This window comes from Lichenostomus cassidix, chromosome 3 (assembly GCF_008360975.1).
Source record: "Lichenostomus cassidix isolate B80296 chromosome 3, HeHo_3.0, whole genome shotgun sequence".
Classification (NCBI taxonomy): domain Eukaryota; kingdom Metazoa; phylum Chordata; class Aves; order Passeriformes; family Meliphagidae; genus Lichenostomus; species Lichenostomus cassidix.
Window position 1 is genome coordinate 15,875,606 of NC_139483.1, and position 18,985 is coordinate 15,894,590.

The 18,985-nt window shown below is 36.8% G+C and overlaps 1 protein-coding gene across 12 annotated transcripts in view; it reads left to right on the forward strand.

Annotated features, from left to right (window-relative positions):
• The window catches only part of CDC42BPA (CDC42 binding protein kinase alpha), a 181,586-nt gene that overhangs the window by 110,442 nt on the left and 52,159 nt on the right, over positions 1–18,985 (forward strand). For 10 of the 12 annotated variants that reach the window (XM_085054659.1, XM_085054648.1, XM_085054653.1 and 7 more), the window contains 6 exons: positions 4,067–4,200; positions 5,813–6,055; positions 6,306–6,416; positions 10,235–10,482; positions 15,331–15,436; positions 17,162–17,286. In XM_085054659.1, coding sequence (XP_084910785.1) covers positions 4,067–4,200; positions 5,813–6,055; positions 6,306–6,416; positions 10,235–10,482; positions 15,331–15,436; positions 17,162–17,286 — 967 coding nt within the window. The remainder of the gene's footprint in view (positions 1–4,066; positions 4,201–5,812; positions 6,056–6,305; positions 6,417–10,234; positions 10,483–15,330; positions 15,437–17,161; positions 17,287–18,985) is intronic. The other 2 variants (XM_085054655.1, XM_085054656.1) reach the window with 2 other exon arrangements.

Below are 18,985 nucleotides of genomic sequence, written 5' to 3' on the forward strand. Positions count from 1 at the left end.
TGCACTTCCAGCAGCAGAACTGGCCAAACAAAACTGCCACCAAAATAGGTCCTGCCTACAGCTGTGTGGCTCCTTCTTGATCTGTGCATTCCCTGGGCTCTCTCATGACTTTAATTAACTCAATTAAACAAGGAAAATGCTATCAGATGGAGAGAATTTAATCAACGTATCATCAGATAAATCAGCACAAGGTGGGCGATAGAAGCATATGAGGGAAGGGTGATGAGAGGGGGAAGAACCACCTTTCATCTCTGCTGTTAATGAGCTATCATTCCTTTCAAAACTAAACATTTATTTCCTTTGGTTCTCAGAGTTCTTGAAGATTTTATGAAAACTAGAGTTTTGGCTAGCAAGTACCTCAGTACTTCGTTTGAAAAGTGTTTTTGAAATCTGTGCAGCTAAAAAGATTAATTTTTTATGTTCATGTTATGTTGCCTTTCATCAGAACTCCCAAACTAGTCAAAAAACAAAGATCTATTTAGTCCAGGATGTGTGTTTTACAGAGGCAACTGGAGATATTTAGGGAAAGATCCATCTTTTTCCAGCCTTTCTTTCCCAAATTCTAGGCAATTCATGTTTTAAGAACTTTGTGAGGAAGGACTTATATTGCACCACCGTATCGAATATAGCTATGAGTGAACCAGTTTGCTCTCTTTTTAGCAAATGCCTTTTTAGCCTACTTTAAAGGCTAACTACTAGTACTAGTATTCAGTGTTTTTTATTTGATGGTGTGAATTAAGTTAAAGGGAATTTTCCCCTCACGGTGATCCATAGCACATAACGCCTGCTATCCTGCTCCATAATTCAGTCTTTCAAATAGGATCTTGAGAGCAGAGATATCTCAAAAAAAAAGGAAGAAAGAAAGCACAGCAAAATATTTTTTTATTTAAGGAAATTAACAAGAGACTGTTAGGTATCAGGTCTGGAACCAGAGAAAAGGAGAAAAATCCAATTACTCCTGTCAATAGAAATAGGAAAATGTCTATGTTTTGTGTGAGAGAAGAATCAGATAGAAGTAGTGGTAGATACATCTCTATTATATGTCCTTATCTTACCTGAGGCAAAGGAAAAAGAAACAGCCAGAAAGGTTCGAGGAAACTACAAAAAAGGTTGTTCTGGTTTGTATTTGTGACAAGACTTCTTCCAGTTCCTCAAAATGCCAGGAATGCCGGCAGCGACACCCACAGAAAGAATAACTTGCACTTAACTTGCAGACCCTTCAGCTGATGTGTTTAGACTCTGCAGCTGCCTTCTGTGGCAGGAGCAGCTATGGCTGAGCTGCAGGCTGCAGCACATAGATTATAGCCTGTTAAAATGGTGTAGTTTGAAAAAAGCCTCTAACAGATACACAGTTGGACAGCAGCTCTGGCATGATGCAGCAGTTTTGTATTGTACCATAGGCATTATTTTTGGATGGGAACATGGCTTAACTAGCTCAGGGAGGATCACTCTGGTTTGAGTGATGCCATGTTGGCACTATGTCAGAACAAAGATTTTTGTGAAATTTCTCTCTGGCCAAATGTCTCCTCCACTTGCTGCTGTAATGAGAATAAAGACAACATGGTCAAAATCCCCTGTTTTTTAAGCAACAATCCTAAGCTCTGTTTTTGGTTCTTTGGAACCACTGAAAAGTAACATTTGCAAGAGCAGCTTTTGAATGAGACCAGTCATTCATAGAAAATCATCAGGATCAGCTTTAAATTGTTATTTTATTCTTTATTATTGAGCTTAGATTTTAGTTTGTTGCTGAAAGTATCACTCACTTCCTTTGGTAATTAAAAAAAATGGAAAAGATGTGGAAATATTTCTCAACATAACTGCTCTCCCTTTTCAAATTGAAAACAAGTCGAAGTCTGGTGAAGGTGCTTGGTAATGAGAAGGTTTTTGCTAAAGCAATTTTCTGCCTTCACACCACATACAGATTTATTTATTTCTAGATACAATGTATACTTTTGGGGTTCAGTTTGGAAGGGAATGATGGGATCAAATGAGGAAGATGTAGAGTTGTCTAACCCATCCCCAGCCACCACACAACTTTGCCAGTGTATACTTGAATGCATTGTCTGATCCAGTCATTTGTTAGAAAACACTCATTTGTGCCTTAAGCTGTAACTAATACAAGCCAGTGTGATACAAGAGAATGTTCTATTTTACTTGATTTTATGGGGATTTTGAGATAGATTTTAAAACTATATTAGTGACAGAATACAGAAACAAACCAAATTATGGCCATGTCTGAATGCTTCCAAATGTAGGAGAGCTAATTCCAGGTTTTCTGAATAGCCTTTGAGAGATCTAATTTTTCCACTCTAGATCTGGTGAACTTTAGGAAGGTTCAGTTCAGGTGCAGAGCTGAACTTTATGCTATGGGCTCATCTCTTGGGCAACTAAATGTAATGTAATAACATATTACAGTGAGTGTTTGCATATATTATCTAAAATGTTAGTTACAACTAGGGTGATTAAATGGAAAATTACCATTTACAGCACATGTGTCACAACTAGCTTTCTGTTATATCCTTTAACCTGTTTTACTGCCTCTTCTGAAGCTGGAAGAGTAAACACCTGCTTAAAAAGGTAATAAAGAGTGAACTCAAAATTGTGTTAAATTCAGGAGTGTCACCAGGGGGGCTTAGGAAAATACATTTTTCTTGTCTATCTGGTTTTCCAGGAAATGACAAGCTAGCATATGCTTTCAATTTTTGAGGTCAAAGTTATAATTTTTGTTCACTAAGTTACATAGGAGAAAACTTTGAGGAATCTTTAATATTGCCAAATATGTAAAGGGCAGCAGTGCAAGAAGAAAACAGAGCCATGGAACAAAGTAGTTCATGCACAGAAGAGAGATTTATCTTGGCTCAGCAGAGCCATATATAAACTTTCTTTTCACTGGTGACTTCAGAGTAGACTACATAAGGGAGGCAGTTAATAATTTCTGGCTTTGAGCTACATCTCTTATTTAAGTGCATTCTTTTAAATTTTTAAACAAGAGTCAGTGATTTGAAACAATAGTAAATATTTTTCTGGGTATAAGCTAATGGTATTAATTTGCTTATAAAATTCTTGTGTTTCAGAAATCAACCCTCTTAAAAGTGTATGTGGTTTTATATTTGATTTCTCCAAGAGCCACTCTCTTAGGTTTACATTTATGAAAATGTAGTTAAAGGCTCTTAATAAGAGTATAGATGGGTTCCTGTTCTTTGGGTAAATACATATGGTCTGAAGACCTGCCACAACTGAAATAAAAGGCAGCATGTCCAGTGATTTCATAGAACTTGGAATTATCTTCATATATATATGTCTTGCTTTCAAGTCTTGTTTTTAAGTAAAGACTAGGAGGGAAAAACAAAACCCTCACTCATTAGCTAGAAATTTTCAGTTGTTGTATTTTGTGGATTTCAGTTTTTCTTGTAGACTTTGAGGGTATTTATATGACGTTATTTAGCTGTGGCATAGAAATATACTGTCACTGTGTAACTGACTGTTGGTAAGAAACTGGCTGTAATAGTTCTCCTTTATTTATAGTAGTAATAAAGCAGATCACATAAAAACAAGTGGTTTTCACACTAGAAATAAGTAAAATCAGCTGAAGTTAATTTTAAGAGTATTGACAGGAGAACACTTGCCAGCTCTTGAGTGACCCATTATTTTTACTGTTTCTTTCTGGGGGAAGTAGGGGGAAGGAGGGAGACTGTTTATAATGACAGTGTAATAAAAGATATATTATATCTTACATCACAGTGCATAAAAGTCAGATGTATAATCATGTTAAAGCATACATTACAGAATTATGTATAGAGCATGGTTCTTATAAAGTGAAAAGACAAGTTATCATTTTCTGTGTTGTATTTCAGCAAGCTGTGACCTTTCATTCTGTTCCCTTAAAAGCAGATAATGGCAGCTGAAACAACCTGCTCCCTATTCTTAACCAGATAAGAATTGTATTATTTTGTGATTAAATGGAAACCAGAAAAAATATTGAAAGGGCTTCAAGCAGCTAGATTATACTATTCTAGAATTATGTTTTTTTCCTTTAGAATACTTAGAATTCTGCTGCTTTTTCTAGAATCTGGTCAACTAGAACAGCAACTGGAGGAGGCCAGCACTGCAAGGCGGGAATTGGATGATGCTTCCAGACAAATAAAGGCTTTTGAGAAGCAAGTCAGAACACTAAAACAAGAGAGAGAAGATCTTAATAAGGTAAAAGCATTTTGTCAGCAACTCTTCTAAACCCTCCAGACTTTTATTTTTGTTCATTTTGCTTGTAATAACTTCCAAGTGTAAAACTAATGAGCAGATAACAAGTGTGTAGCATGACCTACTTAGCATTCTGCCTTTTTGTTTTTAAGAAAAGGACATTATTTAACACGTCGTCTGTATGACTGCTGGGTGGTCCTAAGTGATTGCTTCCAGATAGTGAACAACTCCATGATCCAAGTTGCATGGTAGCTGCAAAAAAAGGTTTTATAGTTTCACTTTGAGGTGATAATGATAGGGGTTAGAAGACAGAGTAAAGAAGAACTATTCCAGACAACTTAATTTAATCTGAAGTATGGGTGAGACTTTATAGTGAAAAAATGGGGAGAATATGGTATTAAAGCTGTGTCACAGAAGTGTTTCCAGAAGGGAGATGTGAAAAATTGCCCAAATAAGAAGATTGAAAAGTAATTTGAAATAACTACAGTTAAAGAATACTGGATTTTATTTCTTCTTCTGTATCTCCCTGATCCTTCATTTTCTTGTTTATAACATACTGTCTTTCATGGCCCTTTTTTGTATTCCTTATTAGATCAACCTGTAATCAGGTGTGAAATACATAAACCTGTTTCTCATCATGATTATATAGACCCAGTATTTTAGAGTCCACACTAAAGTTGATGTGCCAGCTGTGTTTAACACTGTTTCCTTTGACCCTTAAGGCTCTTAAAATTTTGAAAGACCATCTCTCTTCTAAAACAACTCATAGTGGTTAGGACCACTTTTTAAGAACCTTAGAAATGTTTTTAGATTTATATGGATGTCAACAGTGCCAAATACTAATTGTTCCTGTTGATCTTGTTATCCTGAAATTTGCTTTTCTTTGCTTCTTTTTTCTGCTCTGGTTTGGCTGAACATCACTGAACTATTTAGTCTGTTGTGGTCCCTCATTGTTGGTGTGGTAGCACAAATCTAGGGCACAGCAAGCTTTGTAAAGGTATTGTGCTGTGGAGTTATCACAGCACCTGCAGTGTGATTTCGTGCCAGTTCTTTGAAAAAATAATAGTTATCGTATATTGCTGTTAATCACTGCAGTGTTTTGTTGCTTGAAACTTTCTGTAATATTTGATATTAAGGTACAGTGTATGAAAATCATATTTGCCATTGCAGGCCAGTTTTGAAAAGCTTCCTGAGTAAAAGTTTTCATAGAGCAGAGTTTTCCATTCAATGCAAAACTTTAAAAAAATAATTTAGCACTTGAGATTCTTGTAATTTAAGTAATTTTTTTAAAGTATGGTAATGATATTTGCATGAAGAAAGCAGGGTATTTTTATATTGTAATGCAAGTGCTTGAAAACCATCGTGCTTATCTGTAATAAAGGAGTAGATTCCTATTTGGTTTACATTTATGCAGTTTTAGTAACTCTAGTGGTGTAAAACATGCCTCTTTCCTTATTTATAGAGGCATGCAATTTGTATTGTAGATGCATTCATGAAATAAAAAACAATATGTAGTTTCTGTTCACTCTGGAGTAAGCGTTAGATGCGCATCCAAAGACAGAATTGGCCTTGTAGCTTTCTAGGTTTATTACTCAATTCTTTTTTTAAACTGTAGGAACTGGCAGAGTCTAGTGACAGATTAAAATCCCAAGCCAAAGAGCTGAAAGATGCACACAGCCAGCGGAAATTGGCAATGCAGGAGTTCTCAGAGATGAACGAGCGGCTGACAGACTTGCACTCTCAAAAACAAAAGCTTGCCCGCCAGCTCCGAGATAAGGAGGAAGAAATGGAAGTGGTGATGCAAAAACTAGAAAGTTTAAGGCAAGAGTTACGCAGAACAGAGAGACTTAAAAAAGAAGTAAGTGGTGAGAAGACTGTTTAGACTCTATGAAATAAGTTATATGTAAGGTTTTCTAAGTAATTCTTTCTCATTTGTAAATCTTTAACTTTTTGTTTGTTGTTTCAAACAGTACCAATTTTGTTTCCTAAGAATTTGAAGTGTTCGGTTTAGTGCTGAAGATATCTCTCTTATATTGAAAACCATCAGTAGATTTTTGGGAAAAAAAAATACAGAATCCTATCTATTAAAAACGTATGTACTTTTGTAGCTGGAAGTCCAAGCTGAAGCTGCAGCTGCTGAGGCATCCAAAGACAGGAAATTGCGAGAGAGGAGCGAACAGTACTCTAAACAGTTGGAAAGCGAAGTAGAAGGGCTAAAGGTTAGTCTGTTTTGATATTAACACCTGCAAACCTACTACTCAACTAGGACTTGGATCTGTTTGATTGCTTTCAGATGTAGGACAAAAGGGTTTTGTCAGTCTGTCACTTCAGTCGGTGCTGAATGTTAACTCAGGCGTGCAATGCATTATTGCCCAGAAAAATGAACATTTGCTTGATGTGCTATTTCTTAATACTCAACAATGTCTTACCACATTGCTTCCATTAATATTTTGTTTAACTTCACCTGTTAAAACCCTTTTTTTTTTTTTAGCGTAAGATGGTTGAATAATTGAAGATATAAACCTGAATCTAGGCAGGTTTCTCTATAGGTGTTCTATCTGCTGTGTTGTTCCTCATGTTTCCTGCACAATAGATGCCAACTGATGTAGCCATGAAGGAACAGTTTAAGTATATTCTGCCTCTCAGCCAGAAGATGAGGCATTTTTGCCCAAGAACAGCATTGAGCATGAAGACTTTGTTTATATTGATGAGATTGCTCACAAGCGTAGGTTATTTTACAAGAAGAAATTAAAAGCAGCCAGGAATGTTAACTGTTACTTTATTCTGTGATTTAGCATTTTATGTGGTGTTCTGAAGAAGTTAAGCTTTCTCAAAAATTGAATGAGAAAGTTTTTAATTTGCATATGAGAATTGCTGTTCAGTTATGGCAAAATCCTGTTCCAAATGTTTCATTCAGTAGGGTAAGTAATTTTTTTTTGGCAAAACGTAAGATCAGGCCTAATCTGGTCTTGATTTAAATGAACAACCAAGTTTTTTTTCATTAGAATTCTCTGGGATATTTGTCAACGTTTAGTTATGGCACAGAAAATTTGGTGGTTTTTTGCAAACATTCTTTTATTTGGCCTTCCTTTGCTAAAAGAAAATAAGGAAATCCATTCAATATGAAGTTTGGATTTATAAAGGTTCTGCTGCTGTGAAGTTAGATTGTTATCTGAAAGTTAACATGTTTCTTCAGCTTCCATGAATCTTCCCCATCAGCAAAGAGTTTGTATGACAGTTTAAGAGGTGAGAAGAATTTATGGGACATCTATTGAGAATAAATGATACGCTGATTTATAACAACAGGGCAGTTTATCAGAAGAGGAAAAGGGAATTTTAGCTTTCTTGGTAATATTTTCCAGTTCAGTAAGCACACTTTGTATCACATGTGGTTGTTGTGATACTTCACTGTCCATTCAGTAAAAGCTCTGCATGGCTCCTTAGCTAAGTTCAGGGAGCTCTCCTACACAGAAGTATTTAAAGAAGAAGGGAAGGTTTTTCCAAATGAGAATAGAAAAGACCATAAATGATGGCAGGTTAAGTGTAAACAGGATGTTGAGGGCTAAATAAAGAGAATTTAGGAAGCACTTTGCAGAGGATGCTTAGAGTGATTGTGGAAATTTCTTTAAATCCAAAGCAGAAAGCCTCCTCAGGAAACTCATGGGGCTGCTTGGGGATGGAAAAGGCAATGTCTGAGCTAATAGGGCTGTGGCAGAAATGGTCCACAAGTCCTTGGTGTGTCAGAGTTTACTGCTGAAACAGAGGAGATTGCCATACAGTGTGTTCTTTGCAGCAGGCTGGGCAGATGAGCTGGGTGGGTGTGAGACGATTGCAGGAAGCAGTAGAGCTGGCAGGTGAGTCAGATGTGAAGTCACCTGAGGGAGTGCAGAAGGAACTTAAATGAGAAGAGAGTGCTGGCCAGGATATGAAAACCCTCTTATTACAGGCAGCCCACTGTGCCACTGTAACTCACTCAGATCATCTGGGGAGGTGCAGAGGACTGGGTGCAACTTCCTCAGGAAAGAGCAGAGGCTGTGGTAAAGGATAAGGTCAGAGAGTTCATGGATGAAGCAGAGCCTGTTGTGTGCCTTCTTTCCAGCCAAGTCCTGCAACACCGACCTGCTGGGGTTCTGCAAACTTGTCAGTGAAGTGTGAGGGCAGAGGGGATGCTGTGGATGTCACGTATTCAGATTTTTGGTAAAATCAGACTCATTATTAGTCAGCTGTGTGCCCTGTTAGCTGAGAGAAGTGCATTAAACAGCAGCTGTCAATGTGCCAGGAGATGCATTATGTCTCAGTTGCACCATTTGTCCATTTGAAATAGGCATGTATAAAAACATCTATTTGGAATATGTGCTTACATCAATTCAAAATATATTCTTGTTTACTACATCTCTCTAGTTCTCTGAGCCATTGTTCAATACCACTCGGCTTTCTCTTCTACTGCACCATCTCTCTTATGGTTGCAATAGTATCTTTTCACTGTGGTAAAAAAGGTGCAGTAACACTAAAACGTTGTATATACCTGATAGATAATGTTGCAAAACCTAAACTTTTTCTGTGCTCCATTACCCTGTATGTGTAAGCAATTCTGTGTGTTGGGCAGTAACAAACGAGTTCTATAGTTAACAGCCTGTGCATGAAAGAAAATTCCTATGCTTGCTTTTTTTAAGAAAATCTTTCTTTCTCCAAAGCATCTCCTGTTAGGGTGGCATCTTCCTTCTCCAGTTTACCATTCTGCATCCTAAGGGCAGGATTTTACTCTTAGATCAAAACAGATGGTTGTTTTGATGAGTTAGAGAAAACAGTGCAGTAGCAGCACATCTCTGGCTCGTACATTTAGGGGTTTTGCAGTTTTTTGCTGACACTAACAGCAAGGCCCAGCTTTCTCACAGAATTTGTCATGGCAGAAATTCAGCTCATCGGAATGTTCTACAATGGCATTTAGCTCTAAAAGCCTTTTCATACATCAGCAAAAGAAAATTACCCAAAACCATGCCCTATTAAGGGTGACTGAGAGGTTTTTAATATCTCATGGTGGAAAAGGAGGTAACAGAATATCTTGGATCCTTTGGAAGGTGTGACACAGTCACCACAAGGGAGTATATTTTCCAGTTACCTGCATTTCCTCAAAATACAGTGTTTTTATGAAGTAATTTGCTTTCCTTAGACTACCTTTAGTTCCATATTTTTCAAAAGAGAAGACATTCCAAACCAAGTTGTCCATGTGTTGACATTAAAAGGTTATTTCCATACTTGGATTTCAGTGCATGTCATGCCACTATCTCATTTTGAACCTGATCTTGCTCCTCCTCTATGTTGTGGCAGGACATTGAGTTTAGTGAGTGCAGCATTTGGTGCAAATGTGTATGTATCCTGAAGCAGTGTGTAAAGACTATTGAAATACCAGAAGACCTCACTAAGAGAGCTATGAAACTGCGAAAAGTGAAGTAATTACTCTTATTGTTTAAAGCTTGTTTTTCCTATTAATCCACTATGATATAAATGGTTGGTTTAAGTAAAATAAGGTCAGGTTTCCCTCCTGACTGGTGCAATCCATATAGTGTTTCTGTAGCTAGATTTTAGCCTTCAGTTAAGCCTCTGCTTGCTGTAGTATAGCTTTTCCAGAAATTATTTGTCCTTCAGAATGTATTAACTGTATATCCTAGTCCTTATTCTTAATTTCTGAAAGTCACTTGAACTTGTTGCTGTCAACTGTGTGAGTGGAATCATCAAAGTCTTTAATTCTATGGTCACTTTCTGACTGCATTTAAGGGCAGTCAGAACATGACCAGAGACATTTAAAGTGATGATCAGATTTTCAATGGCTTGAAAACTATTGTTGTATTTAAATAACAAAATGATAGAATGCCATTCAGATTCATACTCTAAAAATTTTTGAAAAAAAATTGAGATAGAGGTGTTTAACTCAAGGCTCTAACGGGATATTTTCTAAACAAAGACTTAAGAATATTGAGTTGTTATTAAGCATCATTTTCAGCATTCTTGAGTGTTAATTTGGGGCTGTTTATTTTAGCAAAAACAGGTTGGTCGCTCACCTGGGGTAAGCAGTATAGAACACCAGCAAGAGATCACTAAATTAAAGGCAGACCTGGAAAAGAAGAGTGTTTTCTACGAAGAGGAGCTATCTAAACGTGAAATGATGCATGCTAATGAAATAAAAAGTCTGAAGAAAGAACTGCGGGATGCAGAGAGCCAGCAGCTTGCCCTCAAGAAGGAGATCATGGTTTTGAAAGACAAGTTAGAGAAAACCAGAAGAGAAAAGTGAGTATTGCGTGAAATGTATCTTTTTTTCAACCTTTTGAAGTCTCCTAGTATTGTTCCAAACACACTGTCACTTCCTTCACTGTAGTGCAGACCTTTGCATGTTGCTGAGCTGATGCTGGGGTTCAAAATAGTCACCTTTAAAAACAGAACCAAAAAATCCACATACTTGTACTGCAACAGTTAATTTTGCACCAGAAGTGTTTTACTGGCTGACCATTCCAAGGTATGTAACTTGAGTTACAGACCTGCAGCTCGGGGTGAGTTGACCCCTGAAGCTTATGTTGCACTTTAAAACAGTTTCTCAACATTTTTCTTTTATTTGGTTTTTTTTCATCTTTTGGTGCAAAACTAATGTGTTAGACATCAAGTATTGTTTACATTTCTGCCAGCACAGGAACAGTCACTTAATGTGAGCTGAGGCTAATCCATGCTGGGTTCCATCCAGTGTTAACATCAGTCAGCAGACTACTGTGGGCGTAAGCTGCTTTATCTCTTCTGACATGGTAATTTGTCAGACCTGCTTTTTTCTCTCCCACGTGGTGGAGCTTATAACTGGCCTTGAGATTGTTCCTTGAGGCATTCATCAATAAAAACAAGTTTTTCTGTTGGATAGTGTAGTAGTGGGAATAAGTTATAAATTGAACATGTTCATGTTCATTCATAAAAAATTCAGTATGCTTTTTAGACGCTAACATAGATGAATCCTTTTGCTGCTGTAGCAAGAGAGGAAATCAGAGAAACTGTGGAGAAGTCCCTGCTGAGAGCTTAGCCAAACTTTAGCAAGTCCTTAAATATAAGTCATAAATTAAATAATACGACTTTTTTCCAAAAAATTATGCAAATAGAGGTGGAAATACTGTTTCTCTGGTAAAATATGTTCAGCAAGAGATATAGACCATATAGCCTAGAATGGAGTGCATGAACTGCTTCTTCCTAGCATGCAGCTATTCATAGGCTGGACCTACTAACAACACAGGAGTTTGCTGCTTTGTTCTAGGTGGAGAGGTAAAATTTGCTTCAACAGCGTGTTTTTCATTGTGATTCAACTAATGGTCTTGCTGACCAATGAGTTACAACTGCACAAAAGGCTATTCTTGTAAAATATAAAAGTGATAATATGACACACTTTCAAGTCCAGCAGTGTCTCAGAAGGAGGCATATTCAGTAAAGAATCATTAATACTTCTTTCTGCAGGCTACATTGTTTGTAAAGATCACACCTCCAAGCAGTGACCAAAAGCTCCTTCTTTCCCAATTCCCAGATGTTGTACAGCTGCTGACATTCTATGTCCATTTAGTAAAATAACAAATGTTGATGTGCCTCATGCCATCTAGATCAAACCTGCTTTCAGTCTGGTTTCTCTCTATAAACAAAAAAGAACTGGATACAGATCTCAAATGGGTGCTGTCATAACCATTCATGTTTCTATATGTGTTGCAAGTGTTTGTGTAAGAGAACATTTTAAAGCAGGAGCAGAAATCTGTCACATAACCAATATCCAGCACCTGGCTCATCATGGGAAGGGCTGCAGCATCGTGTGAAGTCAGGTGTCCAAGCACATGGTGAGGGATTGATGAAGGCCTGATCTTATCTGTGTTTTGTTAAACAAATCTGCAAAACCTCATGCAAGCATTAGTACTCCACAGAAAGGCAGACGTCCACTGTTCAAGTTATGCTGTGGTTTGACTTCTGCAATTTAGAAGGGAAGCCTAAGCATTAGGAATGCAGGAATTGCTGTTGCTACTCAATATTTGGGAGTTTTCCTTAAAAGAGCATGGATTTTCTGTTTCTGCTTATGCATATTGTTTTTAGCTTTTGTAGGCAGGCATGAAAAGCTTTTTTGTGAGTCTTCCAGTACAGAGGTGTTCAATGTTAAGCACTGAAAAGGAAGCACCTGGAGGCTTTGTACTGAAACAAGTGGAATTATTTCAACAATAGGCTTGGGGTGGGCGTGGAGTTGAACTGTGCTTATACAGTTTGGCAAAAATATTTTAGTAGTCTAAAAATAGTCTTCAGTGCATACTAAGAAAGATCTTGGTAAGAGGATGTGGTTGTATTACTTTGTAAAATGAGTGAATTACATAGGTTATTCTAAGCAAGGATCAATAAGAACTTTGACAGAATCTGTGTGTAGATTTTTGTGTAACTTGCATGTTGGTGGTTTCTGGTTTGAATTTTTTAAATAGATATATTTCTTTGTTTCCTTCAATTTTAAGCTAACTGTTGCTATTTCAACAGCATAAGTTTTCAAGCGGGAGAAATTACCTTCCTGTACAAAATGAGTGTCCTTTGTTGAAGTCTCATAAACTGAATGCTATTAAAATTGGAAATACAGGAACACAGTATCAAGACCAGTGATCTGTGTAGCACAAGATTCCATTTCTTAGGATTGTTATTAGGACATATTTCAGAAGAAGATGCAAGAAACTGTGTAAAATAAATCACATTTGTAGAAACTTCTTTTAGGCCTGTCATTCCATGATGGATTTATAAAGCAGAGAGCTTTATAGAACAGTATTTGCTAGTTTTAAATTGTGTGATATAAAGAAGCCTGGGGGCTGGTGTTTGTTTCAGGTCTATTTTTCTTGTTTTCAAAGCAGTAAGATAAAATATTTGGCCACTTTGTACAGATGCAATAAAGAGCTGGAATGACAAAGTGATACCATAAAGCAGTATTTCACATTGCTTGCATGTGGTTTGCTGCAGTTTTACTGATAAAAAGAAAGCTGGGTCATGTATGATTTCTTAACTTGAAGAGCAGACACACAGCTAAATGTTAGATGAGAGAAGAAGTTTGATGGGAGAGGAGGATGCCAGGCTTCAAAGCAAATGCATTATTTTGATCTTGCAGGCTGTCCAAGGTACACCTATGGAGTCTGTCACAGTTCTGTAGTCTGCTGAGTTGCTGATTGGGTGTGATAGATTGTACCCACATTCTCCTCTGTTATAAATTTATCTTCATTTCTGTATTATACTGTAGCAACCTGACTTACTGGGGTAATGACAATCAGCAGCTGAAATAAGAATGTAAAATACAGAAAACTACAAATATGTTGGGCTCTTTCACTAATCCGTAGCTTCCTTAATTCACCTCCATTTATGGCTGCCTTGAGCCCTAAAGCCTTAAAGGAATAAATTTAAGACAAATACAGAATAAAAAATCCTACACAAAACCATGAAAGCTAAGTAAAAAATAATTCAAATTAGTTTGGTCTTCTGTCTGCAAGATTAGCTTTGAATCTATGCCTTGAAAACAGAAGCAGGACCTGTTTTAATTCCTATGGCAGCCAATGCTTTAATCTCTTCCTGCCTTTTCCCTACACTGCTCATCCTGTGCATGTAATCTGTTGATATAGTAGAGGAGTGGTGGTGAATTTCAAACACAAGGTTTAAACTGTGAGATAGTATGTAGCTTTACTGGGATGAAGTATTATGTTTCAAAGGATGCCTAGCAACATAGAATTTCACCATGAGTCTAACATGCTATACTAGATTTCAAAGAGTGGTTGAAGCACTAAATGAATTTCAAATTAGGAGTAGGAAATTCAAATCAGCATTGCTCTTAACTGAGTTCACTGTAACCACTGACATTTCTCATCTTTGAAGGGTGTTCTCTCAGTTTGGCAAAGCTGTAGTAGTTCTGCATCTCAGAAAATGAAGCAAGAATGTAATTTATCTTCACATTGTGTAAAATTCTGATCAGTATCTAGAAAAAGAATTACAGTGCTCAAGACAAGGTTTTCCCTGGATTTTATTTTTACAGAGTTAACCTTTAATACTGGGCACTTTTTCAAGTCTTTTCAGACTGGACAGTGGTATTTGCTGAGTGGGTATTTTCTGTATTTGTGGCATTTATAGTATAGTTCCATCAACCTACTGATGAACTTTGTGCCAGTGACTTGAACAATTGGTAAAACAATGAATACAAGATTCAAAGGTAGTGAGTCTGAAAACAGTAGATACAAGGTGAGAGTTACACATCTAAAATATTGCTGTGCACCACTTGAAGGAAATTCCATCGGGGTTTTTTTTTTTTGCAAACAGAGGACCTGCAGCTTCATTGATTTTCAGGCTCTCATATTCATTGTGCAATATCAAAGTTGATATTAAGCAGAATCCACCAGGGGTTCTCCTCTACTGAATGACATCCATGGGACAAGGGGAGGTTTGGGTGAAACATCTACTGTAAAACTTTCTCAAAATGGTCCAAACTTACTGTGGGATCTGTTGATACTAGGAATGTGTAAGTTATCCATCCACTTTTTTACTCATAGTAAGTATATGATACCTGAATTAACAGTTGGAATATGTCTTTTGGCGGTTCTAAATTGCCCAAAGACTAGCTTTATATATAAGCTTTTCTCATCAGAGACCCAGCCCCAAGTGCTCTAATAGAGTTTCTGTATGCTCTGGTTTCATGTGTAGTCATTTTTGCCAGTCATTCTGTGTGAAACTTATTATAGAAATGTGTACGTTAAAACAGTGTTCCTGTGAGCTGAGAATTTAGAGTATCAACACACACTTTGGTCTGCAGCTTTACAGCTGCTCAGTGTTTGAAGGATACATCTGAAGAATAAAATTTGTGTAAGTGGGTTGATAAACATTGGCTTGGTGGAGCTCTGTTAATTCTGTGCTGAAGGATTATGTACTAACACTGAAATTCAAAAGGCTGACTTGTACTCCTAAAATGGTTGTATATTAAACTGCTTGGTTTTAATGGGCTGTCCTATAATCAGTGTAGTACTTCTTTCAACATGTGTGTGTATTGATCTCTTTGTGTTTAGGTGAATAATGGGGTGAGTTAGAATGGAAAACTTTCTAATTCTACTTCATTTTATTTCTTAGCCAAAGTGAGAGAGAGGAATTTGAAATGGAGTTCAAACAAAAGTATGAACGAGAAAAGATTCTGCTGACAGAGGAAAACAAAAAACTTACAAGTGAGCTTGATAAGGTAAGTGCTGATTAGTTGAGCCCTGAATTTACAACTGTTACATGCTGTGTACAAATTGGACAATACAGAGCTGCACTGGTAATTACTAACTCTTAACTGAAAGCAGAAATTGATGTTGCACAAAAAATTGGTGATGAATACTTGATTTGAATAGGATATCTGCATGTATCTGAACTTGAGAAGGTATGTGCCTCTGTGTGCATATATGAGTATTTGTGTGGGAATGGAATTAGATGGTCTTACATTTTGGTGAGATTAATTCTAGACAACACTGTAAGCCGACAAAAAAAAGATTATTTCATTGTGTGACCCAAATATAAAAATACATGGTTAATGTGATTACTTAGAGTACATTTGCATGTCGATTGTTGTGAAATACCAGGTCCCCTCCTAGCCTTTGAGATTAAGTGTAACTTTGAGATATTAAAAAATACAAACGATTAGGCATATTAACTGAAGTGTGTTGAGCAAGTAATAATTACGATTTGTGCATTTGGATTGTCTCTTTATTGTTCATTTTGACAGGTTATTCAAGTTAATTATGGATTATCCAGGTCTCGCTAAACTTGTCTATTCCTTTTGTAATGCATTAGATTTTCTAAAAATATGATGAAAGTACAATGGTCTTCAAAGTAAGCATGTTTGCATGTCTGTGCTCAAATTAAAGTATATTTTCATACCATTATAAGGCACACAATATATATGCCTATATGTAGGCTTAGTCCAAGAAAACTAAAAAAGAGCCCAGTCACTCTGATAGTTTTTCTGCTCTCTCTCCCCCACATTAGCTTTGTATTTTTCTTGTCAAGTGACATATAATAAGTAGGCATATTTAAATTATAAGTCCATTTAAATGATAAATAGGGTGTGGAGTTATTAATATTGGGAGAAAAAGCAAAATAGATTTTAAATTGGCCATTCTTCTATCATTTTGAATTGTTAATATATTTCAATACTAAAAGAAGCTTTCACCTGAGATTCATTCTCCTAAGCAGGCATTCCTGTGAAGTCTGTCTGGTCTCTGATTCCAATTTGACTTTCTGAATAATTATTTGACATAATGAAGGTTTAGTTCCCAATACCAGCTCGGGTTAGCTGTGGCTTTTGTCTTGCAAAATGTGCCTGTGTGAATGGCAGCTATTTGAATGAGAAAGGTTAATTGCTAGGTATAACACATTTTACTTAGAGATGTGCATTTAATTTCAATTTCCCTGTCTACAAGTAAGTAAAATGAAAAAGAAGGGAATGTGAGACACCTGGAGAATCTCAGGACTGTCTCATGCTTGTATCTGTTCAGCCTCTCTTTCTCCATGGTTACTAAACAAGGGAAAGGTCCAACAGTCTTATCTGAGCTGTAATAATTTTTATGCCTTCGCTTTGCTCTTGTAGATTTTTCTGTATAGAACACTCCACACCTATATGGTACAAAACAGAAATCTTCTAAGAGTTGTAGAGGTATTTGGAGACTAATTCTCAGAAAACTCATTAATTTGGTGGAGTAAAAATGTAGTTCAGGTCCTTAAAAGTGGCTTGCCCGTACAGCAAAGGTAATTCATAAGAAGAGATCCTGGCTTTTACCATTACATGGTGTTTATTGTGATGGGCAGTACCAATTTCTAAAGCAGATGCACTGTGTGGGAGAGGAGAACATGTGGTTTTGAGTCTGCAGAGAGATGGAGTCACAGCAGTTTATACTTTTAAGGAGTTGTTTAAATTCTCCTTCAGCTCACCACCATGTTTGAGAGACTGAGTATGAATAATAGGCAGCTGGAGGAAGAGATGAGAGACCTGGCTGATAAGAAGGAGTCCGTGGCTCACTGGGAGGCCCAAATCACTGAGATCATCCAGTGGTGAGTACTCTGCTCTCATGGCCTTACAGAATCCCCTCAGTATGTGGTGGGGCTGGTGCTTAGTTTCTGTCTTTGCACATGGCACTTGGAAGTGCTTAGGTGAAACCTCACACCCATCTGCAATTCTGCTGGGGTTTGGGCTGAGATTTTAATAATATACAAATCCAGAAAATTGTGTGCCTCCTTAAGAGTGAAAGTGTCTCACCAAATAGAGCTTTTCAAAGTGCAGAAGAATCATGGCTGTTGGGTGTGGCTTGTGGCTATGGAAGAATGCTGAAAGGAATCATGTGCTGAGCTCATGCCTCCAAGAGGGAACAAGCTTGGGAAAAGCAGTGGCTGAGAGTGTTTGTGTCTCAGCATTAATTTCCTTCATCTGCTTGGCATGTGGCAGAATGAAACAAACACAGTGCAACTTTTATGTGATTTTTTTTACAAGGAGAGTATTTGAGACTACCACAAAGCCAGTCAAGTGATGTTTCTAATGGTACTTTTGCTAAATAAAGATGCTATCTTTCTAGAGTCTTCTGTCCAATTCTAGTAAATGAAGGAGAAAACAAAAGTTTGAAACTATTAAGAGAAAAAAATAGTGCATTCTAAGTTTTTAATCTATTTTTCCTCTTCATGTCTGCTTATCTCCCCTCACCTTTAATGGTCCTTTACAATGTTTCACACCTACAAAACCAGTTTGCATTCAGACTTTTTTTTACAGATCATGCTTTTCTAGGAAGTCTTCATCATGATAATACTAGTCTTTTTCTGTTACTAATTGATTATTCCCTCCCCCATTTTTCCTGTCTTGTGTTAGTGAAAAAATCTGATTTGTTGTGTCCAGGCAAAAATAGGAAACATTGTTTTAGAGAAACCTAATTTAGTATTCTTGTAATGTTAGTATAATTTTGTTGTCCAGATACAGAGAATGCCATGTGAATACATCAAAAGACATAAGGGCCATCCTCTAGGCTTCCAATATTATAAAAAACAATTTTTACATAAAATTATGTCAGCTGATGTGTTATGAAGCCCATTGTGTCTCAAGGCATTGTATTTGTAGCAGAAGTTAAAAATTTTAAAGGGTCCACTTCATGCATGCTCCTTTTAAATTTTGTCTCTCATAACAGTGATAGTAGTGGACAACCTGAGTCACAGAAATATTTTTTTTTTAAGTAACTAACTGTTAATTTGAACGACTTTTAATTTCTGGCCAAATGAAATGTTTATTCAGAAAAATATCAAGGTAACAAGTGAGACAAGTCTATTATTTCACATTCCTTATTGCTTTAAGGTGATGCTTATCTGTCATAATACATCAAGGTAATCAAACCCAGTTTTCAGATTTACATGTGAAAACACTCATAAAGCTTGGCTGTTGTAGAAAAAGACAAATCAGAAGTAGTTGTGGATTGTTTTACTTAACATGATTTAAAATGTACCAACAGCCATTAAGAATGTACCTTTTCCTTTTATGAGAGTGTTTAATATTTTAAGATGTATTACTGATGTGGCTCAGGCATATGATAAAACATTCTTCATGTTAGGGATGTCACTGTGGCAGGGTGAGAGGGTTTGGGCTTGAGTTTTTTGTTATCTCTGAAGATACTTAATGAAAAAATATCAGGAATATGCAAGACTAACTTTCTGAATGACAGACACCAGTTTGCTGATCCCTTATGACAATATAGTGTCTTCTAAAAAGTACAGA